Here is a 15247-nt window from a genome sequence, read left to right on the forward strand (position 1 = left end):
CATTTGGAGGTATTATGGTTTGCAGCTCCATATTTTTAGTACTGGACTCTTCTAGAGCAGCTTTGCATGATTAAAGTTTGAAATAAACATTAGTTGGGCACCCAAGGCACTTTGCTAAATTGCTATTTAAACCAACTTTCTACTAATTGCTAGCCCCTTAAAATAGAAGATTTGGAAATCGTGTGGGTGGATCATCTGAGCTCTCTACAAGAGCTATTGTTTCCCCCCTGAAATGACTATATTAGACATATGTGACATGATACAGAACTATCATAGAGATGTCACATAGAAATTACTGTACAATGAATGACATGATTTAAAATAAGCATCCACCCCAATAGTTTGATAGATTTACGTAGCATTTACACAACACGTACACTGTTATCAGTGCTGACTCTTGTTTGAGTGGTTTGACTGCACTAAGTTTAAAAGACTGCCATTCTGGTTTGTACAGCATAACACGGGCTGCAGCACTGCAGCAAATCTATTGTTGAGCCTGACGTGAGATTCGCTTACGAGAGGAATGTTGAAAAATCCACATTTTGACATGCAAGTTGTATGTAGGGCACACGCCTGAGGGTGCAGGTCTGATCTGTGTCACGGGAGAAAAAGGAAATGGGACGATCCCCACTGCAGCATGCACGTCGGGTTAATGACTCCTGCTGCTAAACCTTCAGTTCAGCTCTTTGATTAGGGTTTAACTTATCAATCAGACAATTATCTTTTTTAATAATTAGGTCATCGGCACTCCAAAAATGTCTTCCCCAGAGAAACAACCATGTAAACCAGTTTCACTTAATAATCTAGTAACTTTTCTGACTTTTTTATTAGTGTTAAATATCATTCACTAGCATCGCACAGTAATGCTGCATTCTCACCCTCTCGGCGGTACAGCGTGCTGGGAAGAGTGCTGGAGCTCCAGGACAGAGACCAGTGGACGTCACCGGCAAGTTTCTTCTTTGTGGCTGACTCCCGAGCACGTCTGTACTCCCAGAAACAGCGACGCTTCGACGGTCGCTCGCCCGGCTGCCTGGCTGGCTCTGCTTCCACCTCTAGAAGGACAAATGTGCAAAGATTTAGGCACGAATGTGGGAAAAACCTCGCAGTTCTTCAAGCAACATGCTTGCCTGTTAAGACAACAAACAAACCAAGTGACAGAGAATAGACACAAGAACAAAATATTTGATAAAAAAATCGGTGAGTAAGGAAAGCAGCCAAGAAGAAAGTGTTTCATAAAACTTATATCTCCAGCAAGATCGGAAGCCATCTTGTCGGTTTCTTGAATTCCCCCGGTGCTCCATCCAAACAGACATGTGAGTGGGTGGAAATTATTTCCTATAATCCTTTTTGTCCTGACAAGGCTTCCCTGTCAGCTCTGTATAAAAGGCAAGTTTCTCTTTTGCTCTGTTTCTTTTTATCTTGTGCCATCTTATCTTCTGGCTGGATACCATTGCACTAAATTACATGTAAGTACAAATACAAGTGGCACAACTGCTGAACCATCAAAGAGTTTGTTTAAACACTGACAGGGTCATGATAATACAGCTTATGATATTTTCTAGAATAGTGGGTATCATTACTTTGAAGCACAGCAGAAATACTCTGGGGCGTTTTGGTTCCCGCATTTTCATAAATGTCTGTAATTTTTATCACTTAGAATTAGGGATGCACCGATCCCGATACTGGTATCGGGTATCGGTGCCGATACTGTAAAATGTGTGCGTACTCGTACTCGTAAAAGTCAACCGATACCATGAACCGATACTAATGTAGCCCGGATGGGAATTTGGTAGTAGATACTCATAATTCCCATGGACTTGAACGCCACATAAGGTGTTCACAGTTCACAGAAGAGAACGGCATGGAGAGATGCACGAGGTTAGCTGAACCAAAGTGAGAGACTCGGCTAGTTTTACTGAGGTTAACTTGCACAAAAGAGTGTGTGACTAGAAAGCTAACTGTGTGAGAGCTTCGCAACAGAGTGTGGGTGAAGTGACTTTTTGTTTCAACAGTCGCACCACCGTCCGTGGAAAACTGTGTTTCCAGCCATGACCGCCGAGGCTAAAGGCTAGCCCGGACTGCTTGGCTGCGCCACGGAGGCAGCTGCTATGGACTGTCGGAGAGCTGGACAGTGACTGGCTAACGCGCTGTAGCAGAGACAGCATCGGGTCCGCAGGGAGTGGATTTAGTGTGGGACTGGTGAACGGCGATCTACCGAGCAACGGAACTGTAAGTCAGACTTTTGTGCTCTTACTGGGGAGAAGAGGATTTTTCTCCATCGTCCGGCGTGAGCAGCAAACAGGCCTGCAACAAGTGTGAATGTGAGTGTGTGTGGCGCCCATGTGTGAATATTGTATGTTTAGTGGATTTATATAACGTGTTTTGGAGTGTATATTAGTGAGCAGTGTTGGGAAGGTTACTTTTAAAATGTATTCCATTACAGAATACTGAATACATGCCCCAAAATGTATTCTGTAACGTATTCCGTTACGTTACTCAATGAGAGTAACGTATTCTGAATACTTTGGAATACTTAATATATTATCATGCTGTTTACAACTACATGAATGTACTATTGCTGTGATTTATTACTGATACTGAAGGTCCGCGGCTCTCAAACGTAGTAAAGGGACCTCTGGCTAATACGTCGGGTTCGTGTCGGGCTGGTAGGCGAAAAACTAGCTTTACTTTGTTGTCTGGGTCAACTTTGCTTATGGAGACAGAGAGAGGCGTTGAAAGGCTGCTCCAACGGAACTTATTTTTTCCGGAGGAAAACACGAACACAGCGTACAGTCGAATCTTAATAGCTTACTTACAAATGGGCTTGTCAGGCACTCTTCTTGGCTGCAGTGGTTATTATTATATTTACATGCTTCCAGCTCCCGTTTTTGCTCCGTGACAGCTCGGACTTTTCCTTTCTCTCCCTCCCTCGCTCACAGACACATAACGGGTATGGCAGTCCATTCTCGCTGCAGCACGGACTACACTGCCCATGAGGCTACATTCTTTAGGGCCATGCCTGTAGCATTCTGCCTTTTAGCTTAGCACAACAACAACAACAAAAAAGCGCTCTCTCACCCAGGAAACACGCAGAGAGAGAGCGTCACCCTGTAACCATGGCAACCGTAACGCTGCCGCCTGGAACAACAGAACGTAGCTGTCAAACAAACCCAAACAGTCCTGACCCGCGACAATATGAAACAGGGAAGTACCGCCGTGTAATCAATTTATTTCAACAAAGTAACTGTATTCTGAATACCACCTTTTTAAACGGTAACTGTAACGGAATACAGTTACTCATATTTTGTATTCTGAATACGTAACGGCGGTACATGTATTCCGTTACTCCCCAACACTGTTAGTTATGGAACGCCAGGACTGCCATAATGAATTAATTAAATACACCATTAAATAATTAATTAAATGTGGCAATAATTAATTAAAATTGGAATTAATTAATTAAATAAATAGTTATGACACATGTAATTAATTAATTATTGACACATTTAATTAATTATTTATGTATTTCACATTTTAATTAATTATTGACACATTTAATTAATTATTTAATGACATATTTATTTATTTCATTTTGGCAGTCCTGGCGCCTGGCTCTCACCATGAAATAATTTTATCTGTCAACCTCACCCATCAAACTAAGTGGGCGGGGTTAACGCTGCCCATGCAGCTTCTCTAACATTTGATTGGTTGCCGTGCAAAGTAAGTCAAAACAGGTCGATCCTAGATAATCGATTGCTTGTGTAGACTTGAGGCAGCCAGGTATCCCAGAATGCAGATCAAATCACAGCCAGCAATGGTGATGGTGTAGTTTTAAAATACCCCGGTTTTCTGTCACCAACTACACTTTTAACAGTGTTTTAGCCGCGAATGTCGCGCCGTAATCTTCACATGTCTGGTCAGGTTGTCAACATAGAACATGTTTGCATAAGTGCTCAGATGTTTTCAGAGATTTCAGTAGCTCTGCTAACAGTCAGCATGCAGAGTGCACCGAGGGGGTTACGTTAACCGGTTTGTTTACATATTCCACTCTCCGTGTTCCACATGTTGCATTCGCAGATTCTCATTTTCACCGAACGATCGTCTCTTTCCGCCTGGTCTTGTGTCTCTGTGCTTCTGTAACATAAAGAACGAGCTGACATTTTTCTCACGAAACCAGCGATCAGCTCAACAGACTCTCAGTTTACCTGCATGCATCCTCCTCACCTGTCAGCTGTTTAACACCTGCTGCTAATTCAAGAAACACGCCCACGTTACCTGGTGATAGTCACAGTTTAACTGGGCAGCCGGTGCTCGATATAACGCAATGTCAGCGCATTTTTCTGCACAAGATAATATAGTATTTTTCCCGAGCGCAGAGCTGCTGGAGCTTGTTTCCTGACAGAGCACTTTATAGGCGAACCAGCTTCATCGGTGGCTGATGTCCAATCACCGGCACACAGCTTTGAAACCTCACCTGAGTTTTAGCTCTCAGTGGTTAAACACTGGACTTAATTCACTCAGGTTCTGTCTGTCGGGTCACGTTTACTTCACTGTTTTATTTACAACTGAGCAAATCGGTTTGGCTGAGCCTAAAGTTACGTTTCATAACTACAGACGTGTTGTTAATGGTTCACTGGCACATGTGTTAGACTGAACTATTCGCTTTTCTTTATCTGGTGTGTTTTGGGTTTAACAGTGAATTTTGAGATTAATCTGACTTTTAAAATGTTTTATACAAAGAGGAAAGAGAAGGCGCATTTCCACCAAGAGGAGCGGAGTTTGCAACAGCATGTTCACAATGCAGACTGCAACCTGGACAGAAATATTATATCATCTGTTTTTAATAGTTGTTCAACTGTACTCTAAACACCAGGTATCTGTTAGAATTTTTAGAGTTTACTTAACTAAAAATAAATGAGGTTAACATATAATTTGTGTGATTTTTTTCTCTCTCTTTTTTTTCTTTTTCGGTCATGTTATGTTTAACTGTCAAAGGCTTGTTACAAACTATGAAACACATCGTGCATTCTTCTGGATGTTAGAACAGGTTCGATCGTGTATTCATTTGGTGATTTATTAAATGTATAACTGTTATTCTAATCTGCTGCTGAGTCTCTTACGCTGATGAAAATGCAGAAAACACAGATCACGAACTGTTCAACCAATCACTTTCATTCCACTTTGATCTGCGACAAACTGACGGTTCATCTCTGTTACAGTGTTGCGTTAGACTGCTATATTTTTGTGTTCTTTATGCTGTAGATTTTCACGTCTCTGGAATAGTTGGCAGTAATAAGGTTGATTTTCTGTAAAATCATATTGATATGACCCGTGACATATTCGTAGATGACAGTTAGATTAGTCAGCCGGGAAACTCTGTGTTAACTCATAGAGCTGAAGATATCGTGGATATGCTGACCTCGCTCCGTGGTGTACAGGGCCGTTTACCCTCATGATTAATATTCACAATAAAAATATTAGCCGAACATCATGAAGTCTGTATGTGTTTCATAGTGTCGAACAACCTTTGTACAGTTAAAGCCAGCAGCTACTACATGACGGAAACACCAACGTTATCTCTTTTATGCGTTTATACGCAGGTCACGCTGATTACTGAACAAAAACCCAAAGATCAGCTGTTAATCAAATTTATTTGCTCTCTCTCCTCCTTAAACATGTTTTTAATGTTAGTTATAATTCAGAATTGGCGACTGAAACACGTAGGACACATAAGAACATCAGGAAATAAAACACCGATAAATAACCTCAGTAAAAGAAGTCAGGGTCAGCGGGGGCTATTACAGCTGTGTACCGGGGCCTGCGCTTTGTCGGCGGTAATAACAGCTCGATTGCTTGCGAGGCGAGCGGGTCTATCCCACGCTTTGCCGTGAGACTGGGCAGACATCTCCGAAATCATCGAAGCACTTTTGCAAAGAGGCTGTATCTTGACAAACCGACCAGACATATGAAGATTAAACCACTACATTCTCGGCTAAAAAAGTATTAAAACGTATTTGGTGACACACAAACAGGGTTTTTCAAAGTTCAGTTCTGTTAGTTTCCACATGCCGGTTGTTGTGTGCTAGAAACAATGGCCACCAGGCCAAAGCAATGGTTTTGACTCGATCAGCGTTAACCCCGCCCCCTGAGTTTGATGGGTGAGGTTGACAGATAAAATTATTTCATGGTGAGAGCCAGGCGCCAGGACTGCCAAAATGAAATAAATAAATATGTCATTAAATAATTAATTAAATGTGTCAATAATTAATTAAAATGTGAAATACATAAATAATTAATTAAATGTGTCAATAATTAATTAATTAAATGTGTCAATAATTAATTAAAATGTGAAATACATAAATAATTAATTAAATGTGTCAATAATTAATTAATTACATGTGTCATAACTATTTATTTAATTAATTAATTCCAATTTTAATTAATTATTGCCACATTTAATTAATTATTTAATGGTGTATTTAATTAATTCATTATGGCAGTCCTGGCGTTCCATAGTTAGTGAGTCACTTACCAAAAGGTGATAACATAAGTTGGGTTGTTTAATATAATTTGAAAGGGAATTATTTCATTTATACAGTGTATTTCATTTGGTTAAGGAATTGGAATATCATTTGAGTTTAAAAAAGGGATGTGTTGTACAGTATTTGTCTCTGCCCTTACGTTCAGTAAACGTTTCGTTTGTGTTAAAGAGTTGTGTGGGGTCGTTTCTTTACTACCGGTTAAGTTTAACTTGTGTGTGGCAGAAGTATCGGTTTTTGTACTCGGTATCGGCAAGTACTCAGATCCAAGTATCGGTATCGGATCGGTTTGAAAAAATTGGTATCGTTGCATCCCTACTTAGAATTTTAACAGTACAAGGATAGAAGGAAGGAAATACTGATTACTGTTCAGCTGCTCATTAATGTAAATATCTAATTAGCCAGACATCATCAAGATGACCTATTGAAGTTCAAACCGATGAAGAAAAGTGTCTTTGCCGATGTGTCATGGTTGTGGGTGCTAGGTGGACTGGTCTGAGTATTTCACAATCATCTCTCAAGTTTACAGAGAATGGTTAGACAAACAGAAATGATCCAGTTAGCAACAGTTCACTGGACCAAAATGCTTTGTTGATACCAGAGGTCAGAGGAGAATGACACGACTGCTTTGAGCTGATAGGAAGACAAGAGTAAGTAAAATAATCACTTGTTACAACCAAGATATCCAGAAGAGCATCTCTGAAAACACAACAGGCCAAACCTGGAAGCAGATAGAGTACGGCAGCAGAAGACCACACGTGTCAAGAACAGAAAACTGAGGCTCACCAAAATTGGACAACAGAAAAGTGGAAAAATGTTGCCTGGTCTGATGAGTCCTGATTTCTGTTGCACCATTCAGATTCGTAGGGTCAGAACTTGGCATAAACAACATGGAAGCATGGACCCATGCTGCTTTGTGTCAGCGGTTCAGGTCGGTGGTGCTGTGGGGGATATTTTCCTGGCACACTTCAGACTTCTGAGCACCAACCGATCATCCTTTAAACACCACAGCCTACCCGAGTATTGCTCCTGACAACTTTTAATGGCTGCTTCCAGTAGGATAAGGTGCAATGTCGCAAAAGTCAAATCACCTCAAACTGGTTTCTTGAATGTGACAATGAGTTCACTGTACTCAAATGGCCTCCAGATGCCAGTCAATCCAGTAGAGCACCTTTGGGCTATGGTGGAACGGGAGATTCACCTCACGTGCGGCCCTTAAATCTGAAGCAACTGTGTGACAGTGTGTCATGTCAATATGGAGCAAAATCTCTGAGGAATGTAGAATCTGTGCCAGGCAGAAGGCAGGGAGAGGGAAACCTGTTAGGGTTACGTGCACCTAATAAATTGGCAAGTAAGTGTATGAGCTTTAGTGCATCTCAAACGTGATAATCAGGCTCTTTGTCGGGAAAAAGTGCACATTTTCATACTGCTCTGGTGAGCTATAACTAGGGAAAATATTTAAGAACAGCACAGTTCTTGCTCATTCCTGCTGCTCTCTGCGCAGCAGCTCTATCCCCACAGAGCCTGTGCACCGAGAGCTAAGTGCGAGACCTACTGTTGCTTCTAACGTTCTCTCTCAGCGATGCATCATCTTTAACCTGTGCGTTGTGTCAGATGATGTCCGGATAATGACATTAGACAACCCTTTCATTGCGGTTCTTTGTTCAAGGTAATTACAGGTTGCGTGTATTTTTTCCCCACAGCAGCAGTAATAATCATGCTTCAGTTCACCTCACTGTTGAAAACACAGTTACTTTGTCATAAGATTTAGCGGGCAGTTAGATAAAATAATCTGTTGGAGCTCGAGCTCAGAGTGAGGCGTACTTACTCAACACCATTCAGCACAGCCCAGGCAGAGCGTGCGCTTTGTGTGAGAGCAATTGTGTTGCTTCTGACTCTCTGAGTGATCACAGAACAGCTGCAGTGTTTAACTTATGAATATGAAACTGCAGTGATAAAATACACTCTACTCAATTCAATCGTTCAGGATGACAGAAATGTAAATAAAAGCCTATAGCTACAACACCGGCTCCACAAGCCATAGTTCACATTAGAAAATATTTTTATGGCTCTTCAGAATGACTGGAAGAATCGGATAAAAATAGCAATGAGAAAATTAAATCTTCACCATTTTTTAAGCACACAAATAACATTTATTGAATGTAATCTGGTTAAGATGTTGCAACAGAATTGCTTGACGAGATAATCCAAACCCAGCATCAATGCTCCAGGCCACACTGTTCCGAAGGAAACTGAATCTTGGAGGTGGACAACGCTGACAGCCATGTATGCAATATTTATTAGAAGAGAAACACCCAGCAAGTGAAATGACGAATGCACCCCAATCATAACTGACAGCTATTCGTGTTTATGTTTGGTCGCTATGAGATCATGCCGTGAGCCCAAATCCAAAAAGCACATGCTGTATGTCCTCATGACAAAGCCACCAGCACGTATGCCGTTTCACACAAAGACGTCACAGAAGATTAGCCTCAGGCGTGCAGACCCACGAATAATGGCGTCATAAATAATACAGCGTGCAAAGCTCCACCAGCAGGAGGAGAGAAGAAGCTCTTCTTCGAACCCGCCGCACAGACGTCCAAAACAGAAAGAAGACGCTGTCACAGTGAACACAGTCGTTTCTGCTGTGATTAAATCAGACTTGAACTTGATAACCGTGAAGTCCTGCCCTCGCTTTTATTCATGAGTGGACAGTCACACACACACACACACACACACACACACACACACACACACACACACAGACAGCTTATGTAACATCATGGTGTCTGGTCCTGTCTGCAGATAACGCCATTGTCTGCGCTCCCCCCCTCAACTCGATCTTTTGCTCCATGGTTTTCTGTTTCTCAGCCTTTTGTCTGGTTTCCTAAACTCACTCAACCATCATCAATTTTAGCGAGTACACATCACATTTTTACAATCCATCATTCATACCGTTGCCATCGCTGTGGGCTAATGGTAATAAAAGCTCAACAGGACAAACACACACAAACACACACCGAAACAAAGGACCAACAATTGTGTCTTGCGACAGCTGAAACACAAGCCGGACCGCTCCTTGAGAGCGAGCCACCGACCTCTCTATTACCTTGCAACGAGATGCCTGAGATTTGTTTATCTAATGCAAAGCCGATCAGAGGCAGAAAAGGCCTGGGAAAAGATGCTAATCTGATTGGAAGTCAGTTTACTTAGGTGTTATCAACATACATGCTTATGTTTCATGGCTGGTAGTTTGGGAATGACAACTCTTCTCACATTAAAGGATTCCTATGATGCTCTGTGCTCTCAGCAAGCAGTGACTTCATCTGTTTATTACTGAGGGATTAGGCCGCTACAATGTATCTAATTGTTACACTACAACATTTTACTTACGCTGCCAAGAAGCCTCCAGTTTAGTCCTGTTAGTCTGAATGTTAGTTATCACAAAACAAAGTCTTTCAACTCTAAACCTCTGCATCCTTTGCTTCCCTGTAATGTCAGTGTAACCTGATCTTTTACCTGTTAACACAAAAACCTTTAGCAAGCTATCTGTAAATTTCTCCAGAGCAGCAACACGTCATATACAAGTGTTCAGAAGCCAAAGACAAAGAAATGTGAATCAGAGCACACTTTCTATCAGCCTTTATGTAGCAAGCCGTGACTCAGGCAACAACTGACTGCTTGTTGTGGCCAATCCAAGAATTCTGAGTGACATTTTTAGGGCCCGAGCACAAAAGTGCGAAGGCCCTATTGTATCTGCTCTGTTTCTTATTATTATTATTATTATTATTATTATTATTATTATTATTATTATTTCGGCAAATGAATCGGCCTTTTGAGGGCCTAAACATGCTCGAAAACTCATGAAATTTTGCACACGCGTCAGGTCTGGTGAAAATTTACGTATTTTAATGTCCGTGAGACATGTCCAGGGAAAATTGGCTCAGTAGCGCCACCTAGAAAAATGAGAAACGCGAGCCCCGAGATGGGTATGACCTACATGTATAAAACTTGGAACACATATCTAACGTTCGGAGACGACATAAAAGTCTATTATGGCCATGTCCTAAACCCAACAGGAAGTCCGCCATTTGGAAGTGAAGGTGACATTTTGGCTCTAATTTTGCCATTTCCATGCCTCGAACTTTTGCGAACTCCTCATTGGAATTTCATCGTACAAGCTTCATATTTGGTCAGTGTCAACTACACACCTGGGCCATGTTAAATTGCGGAGCTTTTGAGTTTTCGGGATACGGTGAGGCCGTGGCGCCATGGCTTAATTTCGATGACTCGCCATGAAAATCTTATTGCCTCTCGTTCTGTCATACATTGTCCGACCTTGACCAAAGTGGACACATATGATAAGGCTCCACCCCTGAACATATTTCAACTGTCATATTTGACACCAGGGACAGCGCCACCTAGTGGGAACAGGAAATGTCATGTTTACACTTTGGGGTACAGTATTGTAATGGGTGACATCTGCAGCCTCAAATTTCTCCAGGAAAGCCTTAAGGAGTTGGTCTTGGGTTACAGAGAAAACTGTGAGTTTTCGCTGAAGGTGTGACCCCAGCAGCATGGCGAACATTGAGGTCTCGCCATGAAGAAACAAATTAGTGTAACTCAATGAAATCCAATCTGATCAGTACCAGATTTTACAGGGATGATGTCAGACCCGCCCTGAACAGATTGATATGCCCATTGTCAGGAATACGCAGAGCGCCACCTAGTGGCACCAGGAAATGTCATGTCTTTCATTTTGTTGTACTGATTTTCACAGGTTCATCGTGGCCACCTCAAAAGCGGTGAATATCACCATCAGTCCCTCTTGATGCTTCAGTGAGAAAATTGTGACTATAAACTGAACGGCGCACCCTGGTGGCAACGCAGTTCAACATGAAAGATGAAGTGGCTTTTGAGGGGCTTGAAAAGTTTAAAAGTCTTGAAATTTGGCGCACACCTCTAATGTGATGAGGATTTCTTTTTATATGTTCATTTTCCTTGAACAGCGCAAAATGGCTCCACAGCGCCCCCTACAAAATTTCAAAACATCAGCCCCTGCTCTGTGTTTTATGTATGAGTTTGAAACCTGGCAAGCTTATTGGAGATATCAAGATGTACAAAAAAGTCTCTTGGGGCAATATCCCAAATCCAACAGGAAGTCAGCCATTTTAAAATTAATGTGTAAATTTGGCGACATTTTCCCCTCTTTTCAGGCCTCATACTTTGACGAACTCCTCCAAGGGATTTCATTAGATTTACGCGATCTTCTGTGTGTGGAATCTAAAGACCTTTGTGATGTTAAATTGCGAAGCTTTTTACGTTCAGGGAAACGAGGTGGCCATGGCGGCACGTGGAGTTTCAATCACTCGCCAAAAAGCAGTAACCTGCTGTCGCTCAAAAACACAATGTCCAATCTCTCCCAAAGGTCGCAGGCGTGATGAGACTCGAGCTCGGAAATGTTTGTTATGCCATTTGTCAGTAATGGTTAGAGCGCCACCTAGTGGGACGACTATAATAATGGTTGAATGAGATGAAATTTTAGCTGGTGGTTAAATGCATGAATTCCATCAATGTGACATCAGATCGGAAGCGCTGGTTTTAGGTGTTGGGCTTGGCTCGACGCGCCGGGGGTGCGAGGGCCCTCATATCGCTGCTTGCAGCTTTAATTTGTATTATTTTTGCACATACAATCCATGAATGAGCCCAACAATTTTTCATCTATATGTTTAATTTTGAAAATCCAATCAATGGTATTTACTGTCTGGATTGTAAGCAGGATTTTAAAAGTCATGGCACCAGATCTTTTTGTGCAGTAGCAAGAATGAAAAAAATAAATCACAGCTGTGTTTATCACTGAAAGTGATCAGAATTGCGATGTAGCAATTTCCTATTGAAAATATCACTGAGGTCTCAGTGGTAACTGCTGCCCTAAAACTCACACTGACATGTTGCAAATATGGGAGGGAGGATTCATATTGTGCTGACCTAATAAGACCTCCATGCTTAATAAACATCTCCTCATCTGCATAAGAGATACTCAGGAGAGTTCTGAAATACAATGAAAGCTCCTTTTTTATGAGCAAACCAGAGTGACATTTAAAAAGCTGACTTTCTTTCACTTTCATCTAATCAAAACAGTCAGCAGGAGAGTAAATAACAGCCTTACAGCATCAAGTCAATAAACAGTGACGATATTGAAGCTGTTCTAAAAATTTTCACAGTGATTCTACTCAGTTTCATGCAGCAGAAATTAAACTCAACAACACTGCATCCATTTCAGTCACAGTCGTGCAGCAAACTTCAAAAACTGGTGGCAGTATGTATTTTAACAACATATAGCTTGTATTGATATAAAACCCCCAATACTTAAGTTCCAGAAGTGAAAAACCATATTCATATTCTCCATAGGGATGCTGATTATGAGCTGGGAGGTTACGGTTACCATAGAAATGTGTCAACTCACCATTTGTCAGAATAAGCATGAAACTTCAGAAATCTTAAAAGTGAAGACAGTCAGGAACCAAGCACTGTAACATACGGATAACTAGGCCATATGGACCTTTCCTGCATGGGCCCTGTGGGCATGTAAGCCTCCTCCCACATGCATGGGTTAAGTTAACTGGTGAGGATAAATTGGCAGTAGGTGTGAATGCAAGTGTGAATAGTAGTCTCTCTCTCTCTCTCTCTTTATGTCGGCAACATTGGCGACCTGTCCAGGGTGTACTCGCCGACAGCCAGAATAGCATCCAGCCCAACTATGATCCTGAATCAATGAAGCTGAAGAAAATGGAGGGGTGGATGGATATTGTACAATACTAGAATAATGAAAAGGAGTAAATTTGGGAAGGCTGGAAGTCATTCAATGCAGAGTCTGTGATTTGTATGGCACTGTTGCATCAGTAGCTCCTTCTCTGTTAAAAGTATCTATGTACACTATCTTGTACCTTTACCTTTAAAAAAGGAATTGTCTGAAATGTCAATAGAAAAAATGAAAGGGAAATTCACTTCCTTCATGGGAGACCTTCAAAAAGTGGGTGGGCACTTTTGTGCTCTACAGCACCAGTATACTCTTCATTCGGCATATTAACTCAGCATGAAAGAAGCTAACACCAACCAGCAGCAGTTTAGGTGCTTTTCATGCCAGGCTTGCTAGTTTGTGGTTTAAGTGCAAATTTCATTTCATAACTTTTCTTAACTTGTTTAAAGCTGAGTGAAAAGCTGATGACTTTCCCTGTTGGCTTCACTCTGTCTCTCTCTTATTTTGGGTTCAACTCTTGCAGGTAAACTTTCATTGCATATAAAATAATTAAACAGATTGTCCTCAAACTGAATGTTTTGTTCACATCACCTGTCTATGTCTGCTCCACCCCACACGTGTGTGTGTGTTTGTGTCTGTGAGAGAGTGTGTGAGAGAGAGAGGGTGTGCACATGCACTGAAGAAGAGAAAGTGCAGTAAAGACAGTAAAGTCACACTGAGCTAAGATTAAACAAGTACAAGCTGATGAGGTGACTAACATCATTTTTTTTTAATAACGCCTTTTCTTACTACCTATTTTATTATCTTACTGTACACACATCTACTTTATCTAGCTGTATGCATTTATGTGGCACACTTTTTATACACAGGTGGGAAATCTATGTTAAAAAAAGGAAGTTGTAAATGAGCGAGGGTGAAAGAGCTAACCGGCTCTGTTCTGCATTATTTTGATGTTTTAAAAAAAGCAGAGCAGTTGTATGTCAGCTTTGTCAGAATAAAGTGGAATATATCCAAGCAACCAAAGGTACATATAACCATATTTTGTATCATGATGTGGACAGCGTGGAAGAAAGTCAGGCTACTGCTGACAACACTGCTAAAATTAGCCAAACTAATCTGACATAGTGTGTGTTTGCAACACCATACAGAGCGCAAACACACATTTCAAAGTGCCACACGTTTCAACAACATTTGATTAAGAAGGAATGTGATTACAAATTTCATACAGCTCCTATATTACCCACAAAATATTTGTTAGGCCAACATTTAACTCCATCCTCTTAAAGCGAGCTCAGTTTAAATGTTTTTGTCAGAATGAACAAATATGAACAACTAGCAAATAATTTGCCTGAAAAGTCCCAGAAACATTACTGTGTCCTCACAAACTAATTCAAATCAAGTTCAAAATATACAATATTATCTGTCTGTAATGTAACACTTGTACATTCTGTCCCAAACAAATAGCTTTCATATAATAATAATTAAAAAGACAAAAACTGACACTGAAACTAATGAAAGCGAAACCAAACCTAACAACAACAACAACAACAACAGTAAACTCACACCAGAGTCTAACTGAAACCAAAGTGAGTTGAAAATGTAAAAAAAAAAATACTGGAAATATGTAATTAGAAAGCACACATCTATGATAATTCTCGTACACAGTATTGGCACACACCCAAAGGTGCTATGACTAGGAGACTTCAATCCACCATAGAAAACATATGTTTCTTTGGCGATAATTAAAAAAAGTCCACTTGACTGGTCATTGAAACACATTATAGGAATGCTTTTTAGCACACAAACTCTTCCTGAATGTGCATCCTGAAGACAATAACAACAAATCAATTACTGCTAAACAATGCCAAGTTTCACAAAACCCGTGTGACAGCTTCAAAGTTCTTCTTTTGTCCTTTAGAGTCTGAAAAGCAAAGATTATTTCTACTAT

General features: G+C 40.9%; 1 protein-coding gene across 3 annotated transcripts in view; it reads right to left on the reverse strand.

Moving 5' to 3' along the window:
* Positions 1-15247, reverse strand: part of LOC116315577 (CREB3 regulatory factor-like) — a 43927-nt gene that overhangs the window by 15957 nt on the left and 12723 nt on the right. For all 3 annotated transcript variants that reach the window (XM_039613205.1, XM_031733905.2, XM_039613204.1), the window contains one exon: positions 879-1052. In XM_039613205.1, the coding sequence (XP_039469139.1) occupies positions 879-1052 (174 nt within the window). The remainder of the gene's footprint in view (positions 1-878; positions 1053-15247) is intronic.

This window comes from Oreochromis aureus, linkage group 6 (genome assembly GCF_013358895.1).
Source record: "Oreochromis aureus strain Israel breed Guangdong linkage group 6, ZZ_aureus, whole genome shotgun sequence".
NCBI lineage: Eukaryota > Metazoa > Chordata > Actinopteri > Cichliformes > Cichlidae > Oreochromis > Oreochromis aureus.